We start from the raw sequence: 18807 nt of genomic DNA, 5'->3' as shown, positions 1-18807 counted from the left end.
TTTGTCCTAATCAAATCGAACCAATGGAATTAAATATTCAAATATAATTGTGACTGAATTTGAAAAATCTGTAGCGAAAACTCACAAAGACCTTGCTTACTGTAGGGTGGTTAACGGCTGATGTGATTCACTATAACTTTCTGCAACCGGTCAAACCATCACAGCAGAGTTCTATTGTGAGGAAATCGACGAAATGTACCGAAAATTGCATCAACAGAAGAGGTCCGATACTGCTTCACGATTACGCTCGTCCGCAAGTTTCCCAAATCACCGTCCGAAAATTTAACGAATTGAGCGTCGAAATTCTGCCCTCATCCAGATCTCTCGCCAACCGACTACCATCTTTTCAAGCACTTCGATAATTTTCTCACCAGTAGAACCTTCAACATTCAGGATCAGGCAAAAACGGCCTTCGTCGATTTCGTCAAATCTCGATCACACAATTGTCATTCTGACGGAATTAATCGACTTGTGTTACGTTGGCAAAAGTGCATCGATTAAAATGGCGCTCATTTTCATTATGCAGTAATACCCAAGATGCGTTTGTATGCATCTTGGGTACTACTATCGTTCGACAGTTTACAAAGGTTGTGCATGTTGATTATCGAACAGTTTTACGGTTTCAATTCTTTTGTACTACACAAATAGTTGTTCTCATAACTGATAAAGTGGTCATTTCATATTTTACAGTAAGTCAGTTTTATGTCAAATGTTTACTTATTGGAATATTCGAATTGACAAATTTCGAGGTTGAAACATGAAATATAAAATATGTTTTGTTTTTAGATTGATAAAATAATTAATAAAGTGATCGACGAGTATCGAGGGGAGATACATGAGTACTAGAAAATAAATATTTCGAAATAAAATGTCGAAATATTCATCGCTCCCAACTACCTACACCGTATATAGATTCTGGTTGAATGCCTGCCGAAAAACAACTTTTTCACAAATAGATCACCTACAGTAGAGGCTGTTTCTAGTTAACAATCTTTCTTAGACGAAAGTTTCACATGTACATGCAGTTAAGCCGCGTTGAAATTGAGTCCTAGACACTTTGTTGTTTGGGTCTGATCTTTCCTGCACTGATGAGACGTAATACCTCGAAACCGATAGATGACTATCACATAGTTGATTCACATTATATTTAGAGGTGATACAGAATTTGGAAGGCGATGAAATGTAAAGTTTTTCAACATCTCATTAATGTTTTGCGCATAAGCGGTAACACTAAATTAAATTTTTAGTTGCATAATTTTCTCATTGATTTCTAACCATTGCTTTTATAAAACCTGGTGTGAAAAGTCTCGGCCCTAAGAAGGAAAGCGTGTTTTTTTGGTCCAAAATATGATTTTTCATCAACGTAATCTCCATGAAGAGCCACACAATCGTCCCAGGGCCGCTCTAACATTTCGAAACAATTTTTATAGAACAATGTATCTTTACCCTCAAAGTAGCAATAGCCTCTTCATTCGAACGAAATTTTTTAGCGCGGTAAGCAGTTTTTTGAGGTCTGCGAACAGCCAGTAGTCGCTGGGAGCCAAATCTGCCGAATACGGTGGATGTGGGAGAAATTTGAAGTTCAATTCATGTAGTTTTGCCATTGTTTTGACTGACTTGTGACACTTTGAGGTCTTGATGAAACAACATTTTTTTCTCACCATATGCGGTCGTTTCTTTACAATGTCGGCCTTCAAACGCTCCAATAACGCTATATATTTACTCTTGACGATATGTCCCTTCTCGAAATAGTAGACGGATATTAGACCACGCACATCCCAAAATACCGAGGACATAACCTTTCCAAACGATTGTTGCGCTCCCGGGCGCTTGGAACGGGGTTCACCAGTTGCTCTCCACTCAGATGATGATCGTTTTAATTCCGGGGTAAGTGATGGGTCCAAGTTTCATCCATTGTCACAAATCGACGCAAATATTCCGATTTGTTATGTTTAAACGTGGCCAAACACTGCTCAGAATCATCAAGACGTTCTTGTTTTTGGTCAACAGTGAGCTCTCGCGGAATCCACTTTGAACAGAGCTTTTTCATAGTCAAATGCTCATGCAATATAAAGCCAATTTCTTTTGATATCTTTACAATGTTACCTAACTGATGCAACTTCACTTTTCGTCATTCAGAACGGTTTTCTGGTGTTACTGCCTCATTTGGATTTCGCTTGAACGGTATTTTTCCCATCAAGAAACAGTGTAAAATTAAAATTCGAAATTGTTTTTGATCCGAAGAAAGAAAAAACGAAATATGATGAAGAAAAGAGAATTGAACCTTTTTATGTTTTTTACCACTTTCATTTGTAACTAACGTTACTGCAGTTTCGTCCTGTAAGGACATTTTCAAACTTATACATTAAACATTCATCAATTTATTGAAAAACGAAACAGTTAACGTTTGCGTTTAATCAGCCAGAGTTTATGTTTAGATTGTTTGGAGCATCGCTTCGATTTCTTTAGTTTTATCAACTTGGATGCACAAATTGATGATACAGGTTTATTCTTTCATTGTCCCAAGTGTACGTGAATTATCAAAACATTACTTTCATTACTAGGTTTCTCAAAACCGCAGTTTAAATTTTTTATAAATGAAAATAAAGATTTGTTATCAGAAGTAAGACCTAATCCCAATTAAAACTGATTATATGTCGGAAACGGCTTATCTCACTTCCATATTTGGAAGAAAATATTTTCAAATCTTTCAAAAGTACGTAAATGATATCGCCACGCGTGTAAATAACTGATAAGGAATGCAGGGAGGAAAATTTTTAATTGTATCATATAACACCACCATTACTTGCATCTCGAGTGGTATGAATTTGTAATGTTTATTGAGAAGTATTTTGTTACGGACCGATTCATTTTTGTTTTTTCTTCAAGAGAAGAATTTTGGTACGTACCGATTCAGTTGTGTTTTTTCGGTTTTTTTAGTAGAGCACAGAGTTTGACTATATAATTTCCTCATGATTATAATCTTTTTTGTAGCATTTTTTGTTCTTTTATCACTGAAAAACATTTCCAAATAGATCATTATGGATTGATTACTACAAACAATCTATTTATATCTATCTCTATCTATTTCTATCTATCTATTTCATGTGCCTGAGTATTCTCTGTTGTCTCCTCCTGATGTTCTGTTAAGTTGAGGAGTAGGAGCTTGTTATGAAATTCCATTACATTCTTTAGTATTATTCATGCTTCTCTACTATTCTCTCTTTGACTCTTCACTTCACAACCTGGTGGTCGAATCAAAGATTTGAAATACTGCAGATGTCACTTCAAAACTATACTTGGTAATAATAGGAAACATATTGATACAAATACTTTGTTCGGAGCAATAACTATGATATTATTGCAAATAAAAAAGTCAAAATGACAATAATCTGAGTAGTAGGAATTACTCAAATTTTAAGCAGCTGCTGAAGACTGAAGCATTCTACTATGTACGGAACAACCATGGTACCGATAACGACACATGTCATAGATGTGTTTTTTTATCAGTATCACAATGTTAAAGAGATCTGGGAGACTAATCGGACCAAGAATAACAATTTGATAAAATCTAATCTGTGTCATAAAATAATGAAAATTTTAAGAATGAAGAAAACCTGTACAACAAAGTTCATCCACAATCGCATCAGTTAAACGTAATGATCATCAGTTGTAGAAGTAAATGAATTAGAAAATTGTTTTTAAAACTTTCAATGTATCCAGCATAAATGTATTGGTTATTCTTTATCAATCTTGACCTGAAATTTCCATGTGATCTATTATTCAATATTTCATCCTAAACTGCTGAAGGAAGAGCCCAGCCAGATTTCGAGGAAGAACTTCAAGAAATCCTGGATAAAGATTTTGAATTACCAGATAATGATGAAAATAACCAACCAAGCAGTTCAAATACTATATTCAAATCTAAGTGAATTTGAAAGTTTCTGATGAACCAAGATCAAATACTCATTGATCTGTATCTGGTTCAATCTCATACTAAACTGGTAAGTTTTCAAGAAAGTTTCATCCAAGTAGTTAACTAAAAATTTTCCAAGCGGAGGCTCTATCCAAACAGTAAACATAATTTTCTAAGAAAATTGAAGTCTCAATAACAAACAATGCCCTTGGTCCTGCAGACCAACAATAACAATATGGTCTTCATTATATTGAGATAAAAAAAAAATACAGCCAGCCAACCTATAAATTAAAAACTTGAGAATCCTTTATTTAATTTGAAGGCGAACTATGTTTTCCAAAAAATCAAAAATCCTATCACTATCACTAGAAGACTATTATCAGCAATACCAACTATCGAAACCTGGTGAATAACTTGTCTTTCATTGCTTTTTCTTTTTCATATTTTCGATATATTTTTATTTAATATTTGTTTAACGTTTCTGATCCGCATTATTAATTCTTTCAGTATTAGGAATTACACGTTAAAACGTAAAACCTCGTTAATACTTAGCTCGAACAAGTTTCAACTTTTGAGAGTTGTCGTTCGTAGAGGGGCGACAGCTGGTTAACGGAAAAACAGAAAACATATTTCAATTTCAGCTAATAGTAATTTGTTTTCCTTAAGAACTGGTCTTGGGTTCTACATTTTATGTCTCATGCTTTTCAAATTTGGTTTTTCCTTTCTTTATCACTTTCACGTCAATGAATTAAGGTTTACTTTGATTTCTCTAAACTGAGGTTTCAACTTTGTTCTTTCACAAACTACCAATCACAAATAACATTTATTTAAAATTGACTTAGCCACTTTGATGTTAATGAAATATATACATTTAATCGTGAAAAATTCAGAGTCTTGAAGATTATTTCAGATAAAATTCAAAGGGGTTCTGAATATGCTTGATCGTTATGTGTTCATTGTGTTTATTCGAAGAAATTATAGATAAGTGCTGATGTATGTAAGAAAATCCCAAGGCAGGGGTTATTCAATACTTCAACACATGTTGCAATAATGCAACAACGCAGATGCAGATGAATAATTTGGACAATCATTATGAATAGCCACAGAATATGCATACTATATGAATATAGTTTGAAAGATTATATACTTACTAAATTCAGCAAATATGCAGAAGATAACGGAGAATTATTTTTAAAAGGGAATATAAATGTGAAATCGGAGTCTGAAAAGAACCTGATTGCAGTTTCATGAGCATATAACTTTTTTCAGGATGTGTTCACCATATATTCCATCTACCACATTTTCTATTATAACTTCATTTAAAACTTTGTTATAACTTAAATATGAAATATCGATTCATTTCTCCCGTGCTAGGAACCTCACGTAAAAAAATGAGACCTTGTCAAACTTTAGCTCGCACAAGTTTCTACTTTTGAGGGATTTTATTGGCAGGGGGACAAATGGTTAGCGGAAAAACAGATTTTAACAGATTGCAATATTCTAAATAATAAACTGTCAAAAGTACAACATAAAGATAAAACTTTTGCTTGTTGGATGACCTGTAGGACAACAGAAGTGTAAGTATAACAAGGAACATCTATTTCAGCCAAACTTGTTCAACAAAATATTTTGAACTTCACAAGAATCTCTATTTTTGTTTTTCCGATAACCAGTTGTCGCTGCTTAACGGAGTATTAGGGATCATTTTATTCGTATTATTTTCAAACAATGAGAGGACATGATTTGCCATACTCCGTCCTTCTAAGCAACAGAGTGCCCTAAAACATCATCATTCATAGTGTATGTGATTTCCCAGACAAGGCTGCTTGTACAGAGTCGCACTAAGGAACGACCGATTTTTTAATATGCGGCTGGGTATAAGAAAACTTTTTAGGCGGAGTGTAGGGACACGAATTAACAGTTTCTTCAGCCGTTTCAGAACTTGACGTTTTAAAAAATTTTAACTTTAAAATACCGTATATGTACACACCACAGGTGTTAAAACATAACTGACCACTTCGACACTGTAACGTGAATTCTGCCAACCGATTGCAGTTAAATCTGATTGGCCAGCGTAAGGAGGATTGTTTATTTCATCCAATAGATGCAAATGTGCGTGGTGATCATGCTTTGATCACGCATCTATCTTTGTTTGGATTACTTTGTTTGTTTGATGGATATAGTTTGTATAACTTCGATAATATAAGTTAACTTTAGCACAATACATAATTACAGTCAAAGTTGAAGTTATGAATTAAAATTTCTTGAAACATACTTTTCTGTGGTTTATCTTCTACGCTCTTGTCATTTATAAAATAATAAATTGAGTGCTTTTTAAAAAAATGCATTTCCAACATTACATAATAATAAAACATGAAAAAGAAATATCACTTTCAGAGTTATGATTAATTTTAACTGATTATAATCCAACAGAATTTTTTTATATTCATGGTAATCAGTAATATTGTCAATATGAAGGCAAATTAAACCAGATTATATATGTCACTGACTTTATCCACAAAACGAAATTTCCTGTTTGAACTCCAAAACTGTTATTGTGCAGGAAGTTATCGACATATAACTCAAAAAATAGTTATAGTACAACCAATAATATTAACTATTAACCTTTTGAGGCCACTATAATAATAAGTGCAACTGCAACAACGAAATAAAGTTGAAGACATCAGTCTTTTCCTGACATTTACATTATTACTATAACAAAGTACATATCGAAAACTTGAAAATATTTATCAAACGGTCCATAGTTAATTCCATATTTAATTCGGGAAAACGTTAAAAAATATTTTTAAATAAGTGAGCAGTTCAAGCTTGACAGTATCATTCAAAAAATTTAATTCTCAAACATTATTCATGCCTATCAATGCCAAGGGCAATTCAGTTGAAAGATTACCTATTAACGAAATGTACAGCTGCCGGACTGAGTCATGGACGCTGAGCTTGACTTTTATATAGCTACAAGAGCCCAAATGGCATTTAAATATCCATTTATGTACTATGTAAAATTGCAAACAAAAGTTTCCATTCTTTTTTTCCTAATACTTTCTTTGTCATATACCGACCCAAACTTTATGCAGATATGATTTCTCCCACCGGCCATGACTCAGTCCGGTAGCTGTAAAGAGATTCATATTATATCCAACAAAACTAAAAATTCAATTATCAGATGGAATAACTAGAAAAACAAAGATAAATACAGGATTTAGAAGAGAATAAATGATGTTTCTAGAAACTGATGCAAGGCTCCACACTGTATTATTTAAATATAAAAAACTTGCCATAACTATCGATATTTTTTAGTATAAGGATCACTGAAACACTTCCTGTTCATGAATAATATTAATTCAACAACATATATTGTCGACTGTAGAAATGTGTCAACTGGGGATGAACTCTACTGGAGTTGAAATTTATTTAATTCAAATATAATTGTAATTACGCAACACTTTATTCTGAAATCAATATTTCCAATTGATTTACTTAGATGTACATATAGCTTTATTATCTCTCAAGAATAGATTGAAAACATGCACAAGTAAATAACAAGGTTGAAATATTGAATATCTTAATTATCTATATTTTTCTAGTTTTCATAAATATTATGATATAGGCATTGTTAAAATTAGGTTGGTAGTAGTAGTATTGACTTTCTCAAATGTGTAGAATATATTTATACTATTGAGGATTAACCGTTGAAAAATAAAAGAATTAATAAACTTGAATCGGCAGGATGAAGCTCACTGGCGATCACTTATGATAACCTCAAATCTAGATTCGGTCAACAGCTTTGTTAACATTTCAACAAAAATCGTCTGTGCCAACGCCAGCTCATTCTTGAGTGAGAAAAATCCAACTTGAGTTAACTCAAGTTGATAAGACGAGTTGACGCACCTCCAGTTCATTGTAATTGTATAAAAGAACATGATTCATTAACAAAATTCTTTATATTCAAGTGATCAGTGTCAAAAAGAAAGCAACAATATATTGAAATAGTTAGAAAATGTGGTGTTTAAAAGCTTTAATCAATTCATTATAAATATTTCGTACAAAATCAAAAAATATCACCAAATAATTAGTTAAAAACAACTAATTAATCAATTATGAGGGTAAGGTGAGGAAATTCCCTTACTTGCATTTAGTGATGAGAAAATTCAAATTAAAAATCCTTGGTAATCCAGACATTCAAACAATCAGTATTATCCTATTATGAAGAAGAATAATCCAATGCTAAATAATCAAATGGTTCATTTTAACTGAACTGCTTGCTTGCTATGTGCGTTCTAGATTATAGGTAAGTTGTAATTAATTAATCGGTTATCCAGCTATTTGGTTTTGTAGATAAAAATAAAATTGATCTGAACAAAAATTTAAAAATTCAAACTACTAACCTCATTTGGTCACTTGAAATATGCAGGTAATGATCTTGTTTACAAACTTATTGAAACTTTTTTGATAAAAACTTCAACATATTTGGGTATTTCAGGATGGATACATTTTTGATTTGCATCGAATTCTAAGCAGAAAAAAAGCATTTTGAAATTAAATTTGATTTTCATCCTGATGATTATGAAAAATCTCAGATTTCACCACAACTTCGAAAATTAGAAATCAAAAACTTAGCTCACAAAAAAGTTTAAGTTTTTTATGATAATAAAGGAAAGCTTGTTCGAGAGCAAGGCAAGATGCAACAACAGTTACAATAACAATGGATTTCTAAAAAAATCTTCCTATGTTTATTATAAATGACAGCTCAGTTATTTTATGTTTAATATAGATGTGCTTGCTGATTCCTCATCATATTTTTTCGCATATGAGAGTATTGGACGAAAAGGATCAGATGATGTGACCTCTCATCGCTTCTATTTCTTATTTAATGAAATAGAAGAACAGTGCCAGGTTTGTTTGCAGGTGGTTGACAATGTTTCATGGTGCATTTCATTAGTTGGGACTTCCATTGTCTAGTATGATAAATAATAATAAATTGATTTGAAATCCCTGAAAGGATTTTTTCTGACTCATGTGAAAGTCAAAAAAAAAAAATTACCCCACCTTCAGAACGTTTCACTACATAATTCACTGTTGGCATCGCAATTAGAGATAGAGATGTTAATTAAAACTATTCTAACTTCATTTTTTTCAACAAATAGGACAACTATCAATGTTGATTGTGAGCACATTGTGGACATTCATCAAATATTGTCCTTAATTTTTAAGATTTACCTCAGATTATTCAATAGGGAAAACTATAATATATTTAAATAGAAAGGGTTATATTTTTAGGAGTGACTAATTTTTGGGAAAGAAAGTATTTGGCTTTCTACTACTCCATCTACATCCAAAAATGTAGGAATCTTCCAAAAGGAAGGAAGTAATAACGAATGTTTGGAATACAAACTGAGTAGAGAATAGTTGGAAGATTCCCACATTTTTTTGTATCAAGATGGAGTAGTAGAAAGCCAAAAACTTTCTTTCCCAAAAACTATATGTCTTTCAACTGGAATAAAAATTTTCTTATCTCCGATTCAGAGTTTTTTCACCATTCATAAACTCAAAACCCATTTATCTCTGAACAATAAACAAAAGACATTCATTATTGCAGTGGACACTTAATTTGTTAGTTTGGTTGAATATACTATCTAAACATCTAGAATACCAAAAGTTTTTTCACAGTTAATACATCATAAATTATTAGCACGAATTAATATTTACCCCCTCATCTTTATAATTATTGTTGTCCATGTTCTCTCAAGTAATATGATCCGCAATTAAACATAATCTAGACTACTAAATAAAATTACTCTCACCTAATCCAGATATCAAAAAATAACGACTTTTTTGTTTCAGATCCGTCTATACGATCGTTAATTTCAAACAGCACGTGGCCCAGACTTGTTGCTACAGCAGGTACCTGTTTAACATGTGCAGGGCTTTTATTTATGTGGATGGGATTTGCAGACTACGGTAAAAATATACTCTTCCCATTGGCAGGAATAATGACAGGTAAGTTTGAGCACAGAAAAGTATCTACGTGATCGAGTTCTCTGTGATTTGAGTTCTGTGTGATTTGCGTGGTTGCAAACGTGTTCTTAATTTATTTTTAGTTTTGTTGACAAAAGAAATTTAAATATATGCGGCCTCTGTAATTTGTCTGAACTGAAGACCGCACTTTTTTCAATATTATCAATATTTTGGCTCGGGCAGTTTTTACTTCTATCATGATATTCATTTGATTATTATCTTTCGTAAAGAGCCGTTTTTGGTGGCAACGGCATAGACTACTCTGGTCATAAGCCTGCAGCCATTTATAGGAAATACAGTCAGGACTCATGAAGTTATGTCCTGAAGACGTACTAGTGAGCTTCGACGTGGTCTTCTTATACACGATGGTTCCGATCAAGGACGCGATACGGCTAATTAGCGAAGTATTCCCAGCAAATATAACCGCCCTCTTTGCTTTTTATTTATCATTAACTCATTTCCAGTGGGATTGTGCTTTTTACGAATATAAATATAGTATCGCAATGGACAGTCCATTAAGTCCGGCGGTGTCAAACTTCTTAAAAAAAAATTCGAAACAACAGACCTTATAGAGCAAGCGGCCATGGAACTATATTGTTGGCTACGCTATGTTGATTACACGTTCGTGGTATCGCAAGGTGGTGAAGAGACACTAAACAAATTTCTATTATGTCCAAACTCTCGACCCAAAAATTCAATTCACAATGGAACGAAAAACTCAAGGGACTTTAACCTTCTTGGTTAGCCAACTTGGCGTTCTTGTGAACAGACGTCAAGATGGTACATTGGGCCACAGAATGGACAGGAAACCAAGATACACAGACAGTTACCGGAACTCTAACTACCAGCCACAACAAAAGGGAAGGGTAATTAAAACGTTGGTTGAGAGAGCACGACGTATTTGTGAACCTGAGAGTCCTCCTGTCACATGAAAAATGCCTTGAAAGTAACCCCAGCTAGGCTGGTCAAGGAAACATTTTTTTATTCCGTATGTTAAAAATGTTACAGACTGAATTGGAAGAATCTTAGAGAAACACTACGTGAAACCAATATTTAGGCCAACGGAAACTATCAAAGTCTAAGGACCAGAGGACCCCAGAGAATCTTTATCAACACCCGCAGAATACCGGATTTCTTAGCTGCGGGTCAGTCTACATTGGAACCACGAGAAGTGTGGGTCTCTCTGAATACAGAAAAAATTGTCGATTCGGACAAACCGACAAATCAGCTGTAGCCGAACTTACTCTCGCATTTTAAGATACAGTAATACTCGAAGAAACTCAAAATTACTATCCAAGAGTATATATAGAGAGGCAATAGGAGTTCTAAAATACAGAAATAATTTCAATAGAAAAGAAAAGTCAATGAACATCAATGAAATTCGGCTACCTGTCACGCCCACTAATAATAACAACAAAACCAGAGTCAAATACGAGCATCGTAGGTAACGCGGTCGAAACGACGGGAACAACAACTGGAGTATCGGGCACCGCTGCACTGTTACCGCATCGGGCACTGCGACCATTAACACATATCGCCCTTGATAATATCTAGCACAGTAGTAGACGAAACGTTGGCATACAAACCTGCAGACCACACCCAGAAAACCCGGAAAATAGCTTTCACATAGTCATCTCTGGCCGTGAAAGTTTACATTATTTGAATATACATAATTCTACCGGCTAATAAACAATTTCTGCCACATTCAGCCAAAATGTAAATCATATTTATCATTTCTTTCTAGACAATTTAATTTCGAGGAGAAAAAATAGAAAATTTCCATTATAAATTCACCTTTTCAATAATTGAATTTCAAATTTTTTGACGATTCCTATAAAATTCAACTGTTCAAAGGTTTATTTGATATAATTGAAATAGTCTACATTCCAAGTACATGTTACATAAGCAGTGCGATATGCAGTACGAATATACAATTCCATATTTTTCGAAAGAGATGTTAGAGGAAACATATTGTGATTGCTGTATTTCTCGATACTGAAGGAGCCTTTGACAATGCACTACCTAAATCTATAGTATCATCCCTGGCTAGGAAAGACAAAATCGGCCATAACTGGCAGGATCTATGCCATGCTGGTGAACAAAACTGCAACTACGACTCTTCAAAGCCTCTGGTGACCCTTCAAGTTCAGGATGACCAAAGGCTGCCCTCAAGGTGGAGTACTATCTCCCCTTCTGTGGTTGCTAGTGATTGATAGTCTGATTGATGCCCTCGACAAAAGAAAAGTAGATCTGCAAACGTATGCAGATGATCTTGTCATCTTGGTCCACGTGAGGAAGAATAGCTTGTAATATCCTCCAAAGCACGATGAACTTTGTTCACAGTTGGTGTCTGCCAACCCCAACAAAACTGTGATAATCCCCTTCACCAAGATGAGAGAATTGGACGATTTAACACCACTTTCTCTCAATGGTGAGGTCATTCCATTTGGAACGGAGTTGAAATATCTTGGCATTGTCCTTGATGGAAAACTCACCTGGAACGCTCACTTAGAAAAAGTTTCATACAAAACCAGACTGTCCCTATGGACAATCTGGGGTTTAAGTCCCAAAAAAATCCATTGGATTTATGTGATGATTGTCAGACCAATGATCACTTATGGAGCAATTGCCTGGTGGCCGAAGGCTTTACAGAAAACGTCTCAGGCGAAGTTCATCTGTGGCTTACAGAGACAGGCTTGTCTGGCCATCAGTGGTGCCATCAGTACTACACCGTCAGCGGCCATGGAGATCCTTCTGGATCTACCTCCTCTCCACATCTTTCTGAGAGAGAGGCTAGATGGACTGAATATAGACTTGTGAATATTGCCAATTGCACAAATCAATTGCAACAGAGTGCAGGTTGACACTGGAAGTTACAACATTGCTACTATATTTCAAACGGAAATTACGCTATCGAATTGTGTGCGGAAAGATAGGAAGAATCCAACCTCATACACAAATCAATGGAAATATTCTCGGAAAGTCAAGCGGCGTCTAATTATTAAGACACCCAAGAATGGTAACTTCATATGAAGACTTAATAATTGGGGTTCTGTTGTTAAGAGTTGAAACAAAGTCTTCTAGCTTTGGTTTCTTTGTATCAAAAATCGCCAAATACATTGTCTGCATATCGGATCCATATCTGCTCATGAACAGATTAGCTATGAAGGTGGAAAGTGGACTTCCCATTGCCTTGTCATCGTGCGGTCTGTAGAAATAGTTGTTAAACTGAAAGCAACTCGGTTACATGAAGTTTTTTGTTAATTGTATGTAGTCTTCGATTACTTCCCCACTGAGACGATTGACCCTCACAAGACCCCTCAAATATTCAATAGATTTTGGTATAGGGACACTTTGAAGCAGCGAGGATACATCAACTCTATATCCCCAACCTGCTCTATGAAATCATGTGAATTAACACTTAAACTCAAGTATGAGATTGAGAGAGTTTCAAACTGTATGGTTAGCCCAGTGTTTCTCAAAGTGTGCGCCGCGGCGCCCTGGAACCTTTACTGGGGCGCCGTGGGCCACCGGTAGTCTCAAGGTACAACGTTTTACAACATAGATAACTGAGAGTAAAGGTAATACGTCGGTACCTATTAATAAAAATCCTCTGATATCGGTAATTGCAAAATGCAATTCGTTCAGACAGCCACCTACCTACTTTTATTAATTAAATATCTAGTGTAGTCTTTACGTTCGGGGCACCGCGATAACCTTAAAAAAACATAAGGGAGCCGTGTATTCCAAAAGTTTGAGAAACACTGGGTTAGCCTTTTAGCAATTTCATAAGTAGGGAAACTTATGGCGGAGATAATTGGTCGCACCAGGGTTGTGAATATTTGGTAGACTCTATAATTTAGGAACTGTGGAATTAGATACCTGTAGACTCCTGTTCAAAGTTGGTTTGATCAAATTTTGTAACTTCTTGAGTGTGTTTTTCACTTCTGAAACCATCTAAGGCAATGGGTTCCTTGCTAATTTATTATAGAGACTGTTCTCAATTCTCTTAAAGCAATCTAACTTGCCCAATATCACATTCTTAGACAGAAAACATCTTTCTCCTTCATTCTTTTGTTAATTTTTCTTTCTTTTGTACATTATCAGTCTTCCTGGACAAGTTATCAGAAATTTGTTTCTTGCAAGCCTCCCGAATATTCGATTTCGATATCTCAGGTAAGTGCTGAATTTCACTTTCAACGTTGACAACATCTGTCACGACTTCTCCTGGGAGAGCTCAAACCAAATTTACGCAGTAATTTTATCGGGGCGAACTAAAAATTGTGCCTTTCCTATACCTGGTATAAAGTTCTCTATTATAATTTTCATATTTTTCAGATTGTGGAAGGTGAAAGGTCGATAAAAACTCTGATTTCCTCCAAAAAAAATTACTTTTGTCATTTGTAATTGGTTAATTGGTAACTTCGATAGATCGTTGCAAGAAATTTTCAAAAGATTCAATATTTGACAAAATGTTAAATTGTGACACTTGAAGTAACACCACATTTGAGATTTTCATATAACAGCTTACAAAACAGCAACATGTGTTTCGTTATACATTATAATTTCTTCAGGCGCGAATAATACTTGAGTATAGTTATATACTACAAATAATGTTCCTTAAATATCTCAATATCTGCTTTACAGATCCTTGTCAATAAGAATTGTAAATCTTCAGACAATAAAGAACTTGATTAATTGATTGGTGTTATGATGTAACAATATTTTGAAATGAACGTTAAATATGTTATCACGCTGTATAAACTGGAAATATATTCTAATAATTTATGATCACTTTTTTAATGAGTCTCGTAACATAACAGTAATCGATTAACTGGATCATTTAATCATTGGGTAGTGTACCCTCGTTTACTCAGTGTCAATAATTAATCGCTACATTCATTCTGTTTCTGATCTATTTTTCGTTTGGGAAATTTTTTCTTTCAAAACTGTGGGGAGAAGCGCCAGGTTAGGTATCCACTGGGAAAGTTCGGCCCTGATCTGTACAATTCGTAACTATTAGCAACTATACTTGAATTTGTAACAACGCTATTGATCGTCTCCTATTTCATTATTCATTTGAAGTGGTTATATACTCAAAGTGACTACCAGTATATCATTTGAAAAATATGCATACATCATTTCACGATGATCCCTCAACATATGAAAATTTGCAACCTGATGAACCGCAACTGACATCGGACGACGCAAATGAAAGGAAATTGGCCAGAAAATTGCGCATTGAAAGAAGATGGAACGTCATTCGGAAATCATGTATGGAGGAATCGGAGAGTTTGCACGAAGGAAATAAAACCGCCGTCCAATTACAAGTCCAGAAAAGTGCTGAAATTTTAGAAAAGTTTCTCGAAGAAGCTGAGGAGTATGTCACTAACGTTCGAGTTGCTAATGACAGCAGAGAGGTGGATAGAAGGGAGGTTGAAGGCATTGGAAGAGAAAAGATTATAGCTCAACTGGAAGCTGAAGCAGCAGCAGCCCATCAAGCTTTCGAAGAAATTGCAGTGAAATGGTCTGTGATTCAAAAATACAACGATCCTTTACATATCAACGAAGATATCGCCAACCAAAAAGAAAAGTGTGAGTTTCTAATTAAACAAAAGGACGAAATAATTGCTATGCTCAGAGAGGAACTGAAGAACGCGGAAATAAAGTTTACTAAAGACCAGAAAAAACAATCGGAAGATATCAATATTCTGGCTCAGCGAATAGAAAAACAGATAACGTTCATGAGAAAGGCCTATCAAAACGAGTTTGAGTTAATTGAGCAGGTAATCCTTTCAGAGAGACAAAATTTTATAGATTTGAATAACAAAAAATGGGAGGAACTTCATAAGAAGAGAGATCAACAGGAAATTGAAAATTCCAACAAGAAATTTGGACAATTGGAGGAATTCAACAAAAACATGTACAGACTTCGGGTAGATTTTCAAGAGAAATTTAGAGAAACTAAAATTAAACTTGAAAATGACATAGAGAATTTGCAAAAAGAATTAGAAAGGATCAAAGCTTTAGCACTGTTGAATAGCGAAAAATTAGATTATAACTATCAAATCCTCAAGAAAAGAGAGGATGAAAACCTCATAATCAAGTCCCAACAGAAAAGAAGGATTAACAAACTTCAGGATGTAAAAAACGATCTTAGGAAAAAAATAACCGATTACGAAACAACAGCGAAAAATCATGTCAAGAAATTATCGGACGACATAAAGAAACTCCACAAGAGCATATTAGAAGTAGAAGCTAAAGCAGATCACTTTGCCAAAGTTAATGATGAGAAGTTCCACCAGGTGTGGGAAATGAACAAAAATAAATGTCAAGCTATTCTAACTCGAATTCTAGCGACTGATAAAATTCTTTACGAACAGCAAATGGGAATCGAATGGCTTTCTCCGCCACACAGTATAATAAACAAGACGACCTTGAGTAGTTTCAAAGATGCTTTAAATGTGGTTTCAAAAACAAGTGCAATGAGCAATAAATCTAGTGTTGATCACAAAATGAGTAAAAGGCTGGAACATTCCGACTCTGAAACTAAAAAAGTTCAACAAAAACCAGAACAGTTGGACGCCAATCCTATCTACCGAAGGTTACTAAAATATATACTAACCCTCGTGTCGGACAAGAGTGGGTTCTTAACAGAAAAAAGGCTGAAAATGCTATTGAAGTTTTACGAAGATGATCAGAAAACACTGGTTAGATTGGACAATGTCTTGATGTCGCTTGACATACGCAGACCAGAGGATATCGATATGCTGGTAAAATATTTCATTCCTTACTGTTTTTGTTCAGTTTGCAATAATAAAGATTTGGGAACCGAATCGACCTTATCCAGATATAACTCGCAATTGTCCCACTTTTCCGTAATCAGTCGAAATGAAAATCAGAGTAATGTCGAAATCATTGAACTGGAAGAAGCTTTTAGTGCTATACAACAGCCCGATAATGTGATAGAAGAGGTTGTTATGGACTTAGTCAGTTCAGAAATATATTCGGAAGGACTGCACTTGGAACAAGAGTCATTAGACAACGTATGCGGAGGAATTGTCTTAGATCAATTTTACAGCGATCTGAAAGAAAAGCGGTTCACGAAAAAGAAAATGATAACATCTGATGACAAAGTGTTATGTCAATACAACCATCCGCTGGTAATTAGTTCTGTGTTTATATTGATGGCGTTGAGAGATTTTGTAACAGCATACTATACGCACAGAAAGGCCATTCCCACGACCAGAGAGAGGCTGGAAAAAAAGAGAAATACCATTTCGAGGTTGCTAACTGATGCAGATATTCGACTTTATTGGGATAAATATAAAACAGTTTACAACGAAGAGCGAATTAGAGTTTGGGAAGCATTACTCGAAGGACTGAAAAATTACCACGAAATATTGAAGGATCGTAAGACATTGTCAGAGGAAGTGGTTGTTTTGCGAAGGCAAAATGTGGATTTGAAAAGACTTCTTGCTAATTACATAGATCACGGAGAGTTTATGAATCCACCTTGTGCTATGGAGAGGAATGAACATTTGCACACACTACCTCCACCTTATACAAATTTCAAAGGGAAATAAAATCATTTGTAAAAACGTTTTTTTGTGACTACATGATTAACACGATATCAGAACCCAATATCAGTGCATCCATGATCCAATATAGAAAACAGCTGTTTTGATCTGTCATAAGTATTGTGGTACTAGGACGGATCATGGGTGCAACGTTTCGTATCTTATGTCCTTGAATAAGATATAACGATGATAACTGCCCGCAAATATCAAAGATAAAACGTGTATTCCATCTATAATCTGCCGAATAAGTACTCACTTTCTAATTGGTTGCAGCTTTCACTACTAGCAGGCAACTTGGAAGATACATTGCTAGGTTATATAATTATAATACAGTGGCGGTCTAGCCAGGGGTCGCTCCACTCCCCTTGGACACAGAAAATGTTTAATTATGAGAAATAGCGTGGATCCCACGCCAGTTCTACATTCTTGCCCATTGCCAAACTGCAATTGATAACCAGAGTCCTGCATGAGCTAGTCCTCTTAACTTGTTCAAATATATAAAAACTAATTTTAAATAATATTTTCTGTCACTAATTAGTGCATTAAAATTACGAAAGTTCTGTGAAGAGGCTGGCTATAATCTTACACGATGCCAACGTCAAGCTACAGTTCTACTGTGGGCCACAGTAGAAATGTGGCCACAGTTTGTGGCCAAGCCAACAGAACATCCCCCTCTATACTTTCACATATAGTCAGTGGGCATAATAATAATTCTTCACAGAAGTTATTCCTTCATATGCTGTTGGCGATACAACTGCCGCAATAGATTTTCAATTATTGGAACATACTTGCAGAACTGTTTCGGGCTGTTTGGTAGGTGTCAGTCCATTAACCTACTGTGTAGGAAGTTGAGACTGGCCTGAACGAATTGTTCTTAGATAATTTAATTTATAGCCAGTCTTCAAGTATGCCCACTGACTATATGTGAAGGTTTTCTTTCCTTATACGAGGAATTGGGCAAACTTCGGATATGCAGTTGGTTACTTCGTTCACAGGCAGATGGGGCGACGACAAACCTGTTGTTTGTTGTATCTGTCTGTTTCTGTCTGTTTTTCCGTTAATCAGCTGCCGCCCCCATACGAACGACAACTCTCAGAAGTTGAGAAACTTGTGCGAGCTAAGGACTAACGAGGTCTTACCTTTTAACGTGTGATTCCTAACACGTAACAGCTTAGTTCGAGGAATGATACTCTGACGGAATTCGATTTTCAATTATCGAAAATCATCGACTTTATGTTGATGATATACACTACCTTGCACTGACGAGTGGCCAAA

At 35.0% G+C, this 18807-nt stretch overlaps 3 protein-coding genes across 3 annotated transcripts in view; 2 read left to right on the top strand and 1 right to left on the bottom strand.

Moving 5' to 3' along the window:
* aub (piwi like RNA-mediated gene silencing protein aubergine) overlaps nt 1-9879 on the bottom strand; it is an 87446-nt gene extending 77567 nt beyond the window's left edge. The window contains exon 1 of the mRNA XM_074180717.1: nt 9739-9879. The gene's annotated coding sequence lies outside the window, so the exon portion shown is untranslated. The remainder of the gene's footprint in view (nt 1-9738) is intronic.
* LOC111505511 (uncharacterized) overlaps nt 1-18807 on the top strand; it is a 48060-nt gene that overhangs the window by 18350 nt on the left and 10903 nt on the right. Inside the window, exon 3 of the mRNA XM_023160336.2 lies at nt 9779-9934. Within this exon, the coding sequence (XP_023016104.2) occupies nt 9779-9934 (156 nt within the window). The remainder of the gene's footprint in view (nt 1-9778; nt 9935-18807) is intronic.
* LOC111505509 (dynein regulatory complex protein 1) lies at nt 14973-17557 on the top strand. Its single transcript, XM_023160335.2, has one exon. It carries the CDS (start codon nt 15082-15084, stop codon nt 17536-17538), a length of 2457 nt encoding a protein of 818 aa, XP_023016103.1. The 5' UTR covers nt 14973-15081; the 3' UTR covers nt 17539-17557.

This window comes from Leptinotarsa decemlineata, unplaced genomic scaffold, assembly GCF_025532065.1.
Source record: "Leptinotarsa decemlineata unplaced genomic scaffold, Ldec_3_MD MMD2_tig00026299_RagTag_RagTag, whole genome shotgun sequence".
In the NCBI taxonomy this organism is placed as follows: Eukaryota; Metazoa; Arthropoda; class Insecta; order Coleoptera; family Chrysomelidae; genus Leptinotarsa; species Leptinotarsa decemlineata.
The sequence above is the reverse complement of the archived record's forward strand: the minus strand, read 5'-3'. Positions and strand labels throughout refer to the sequence as shown.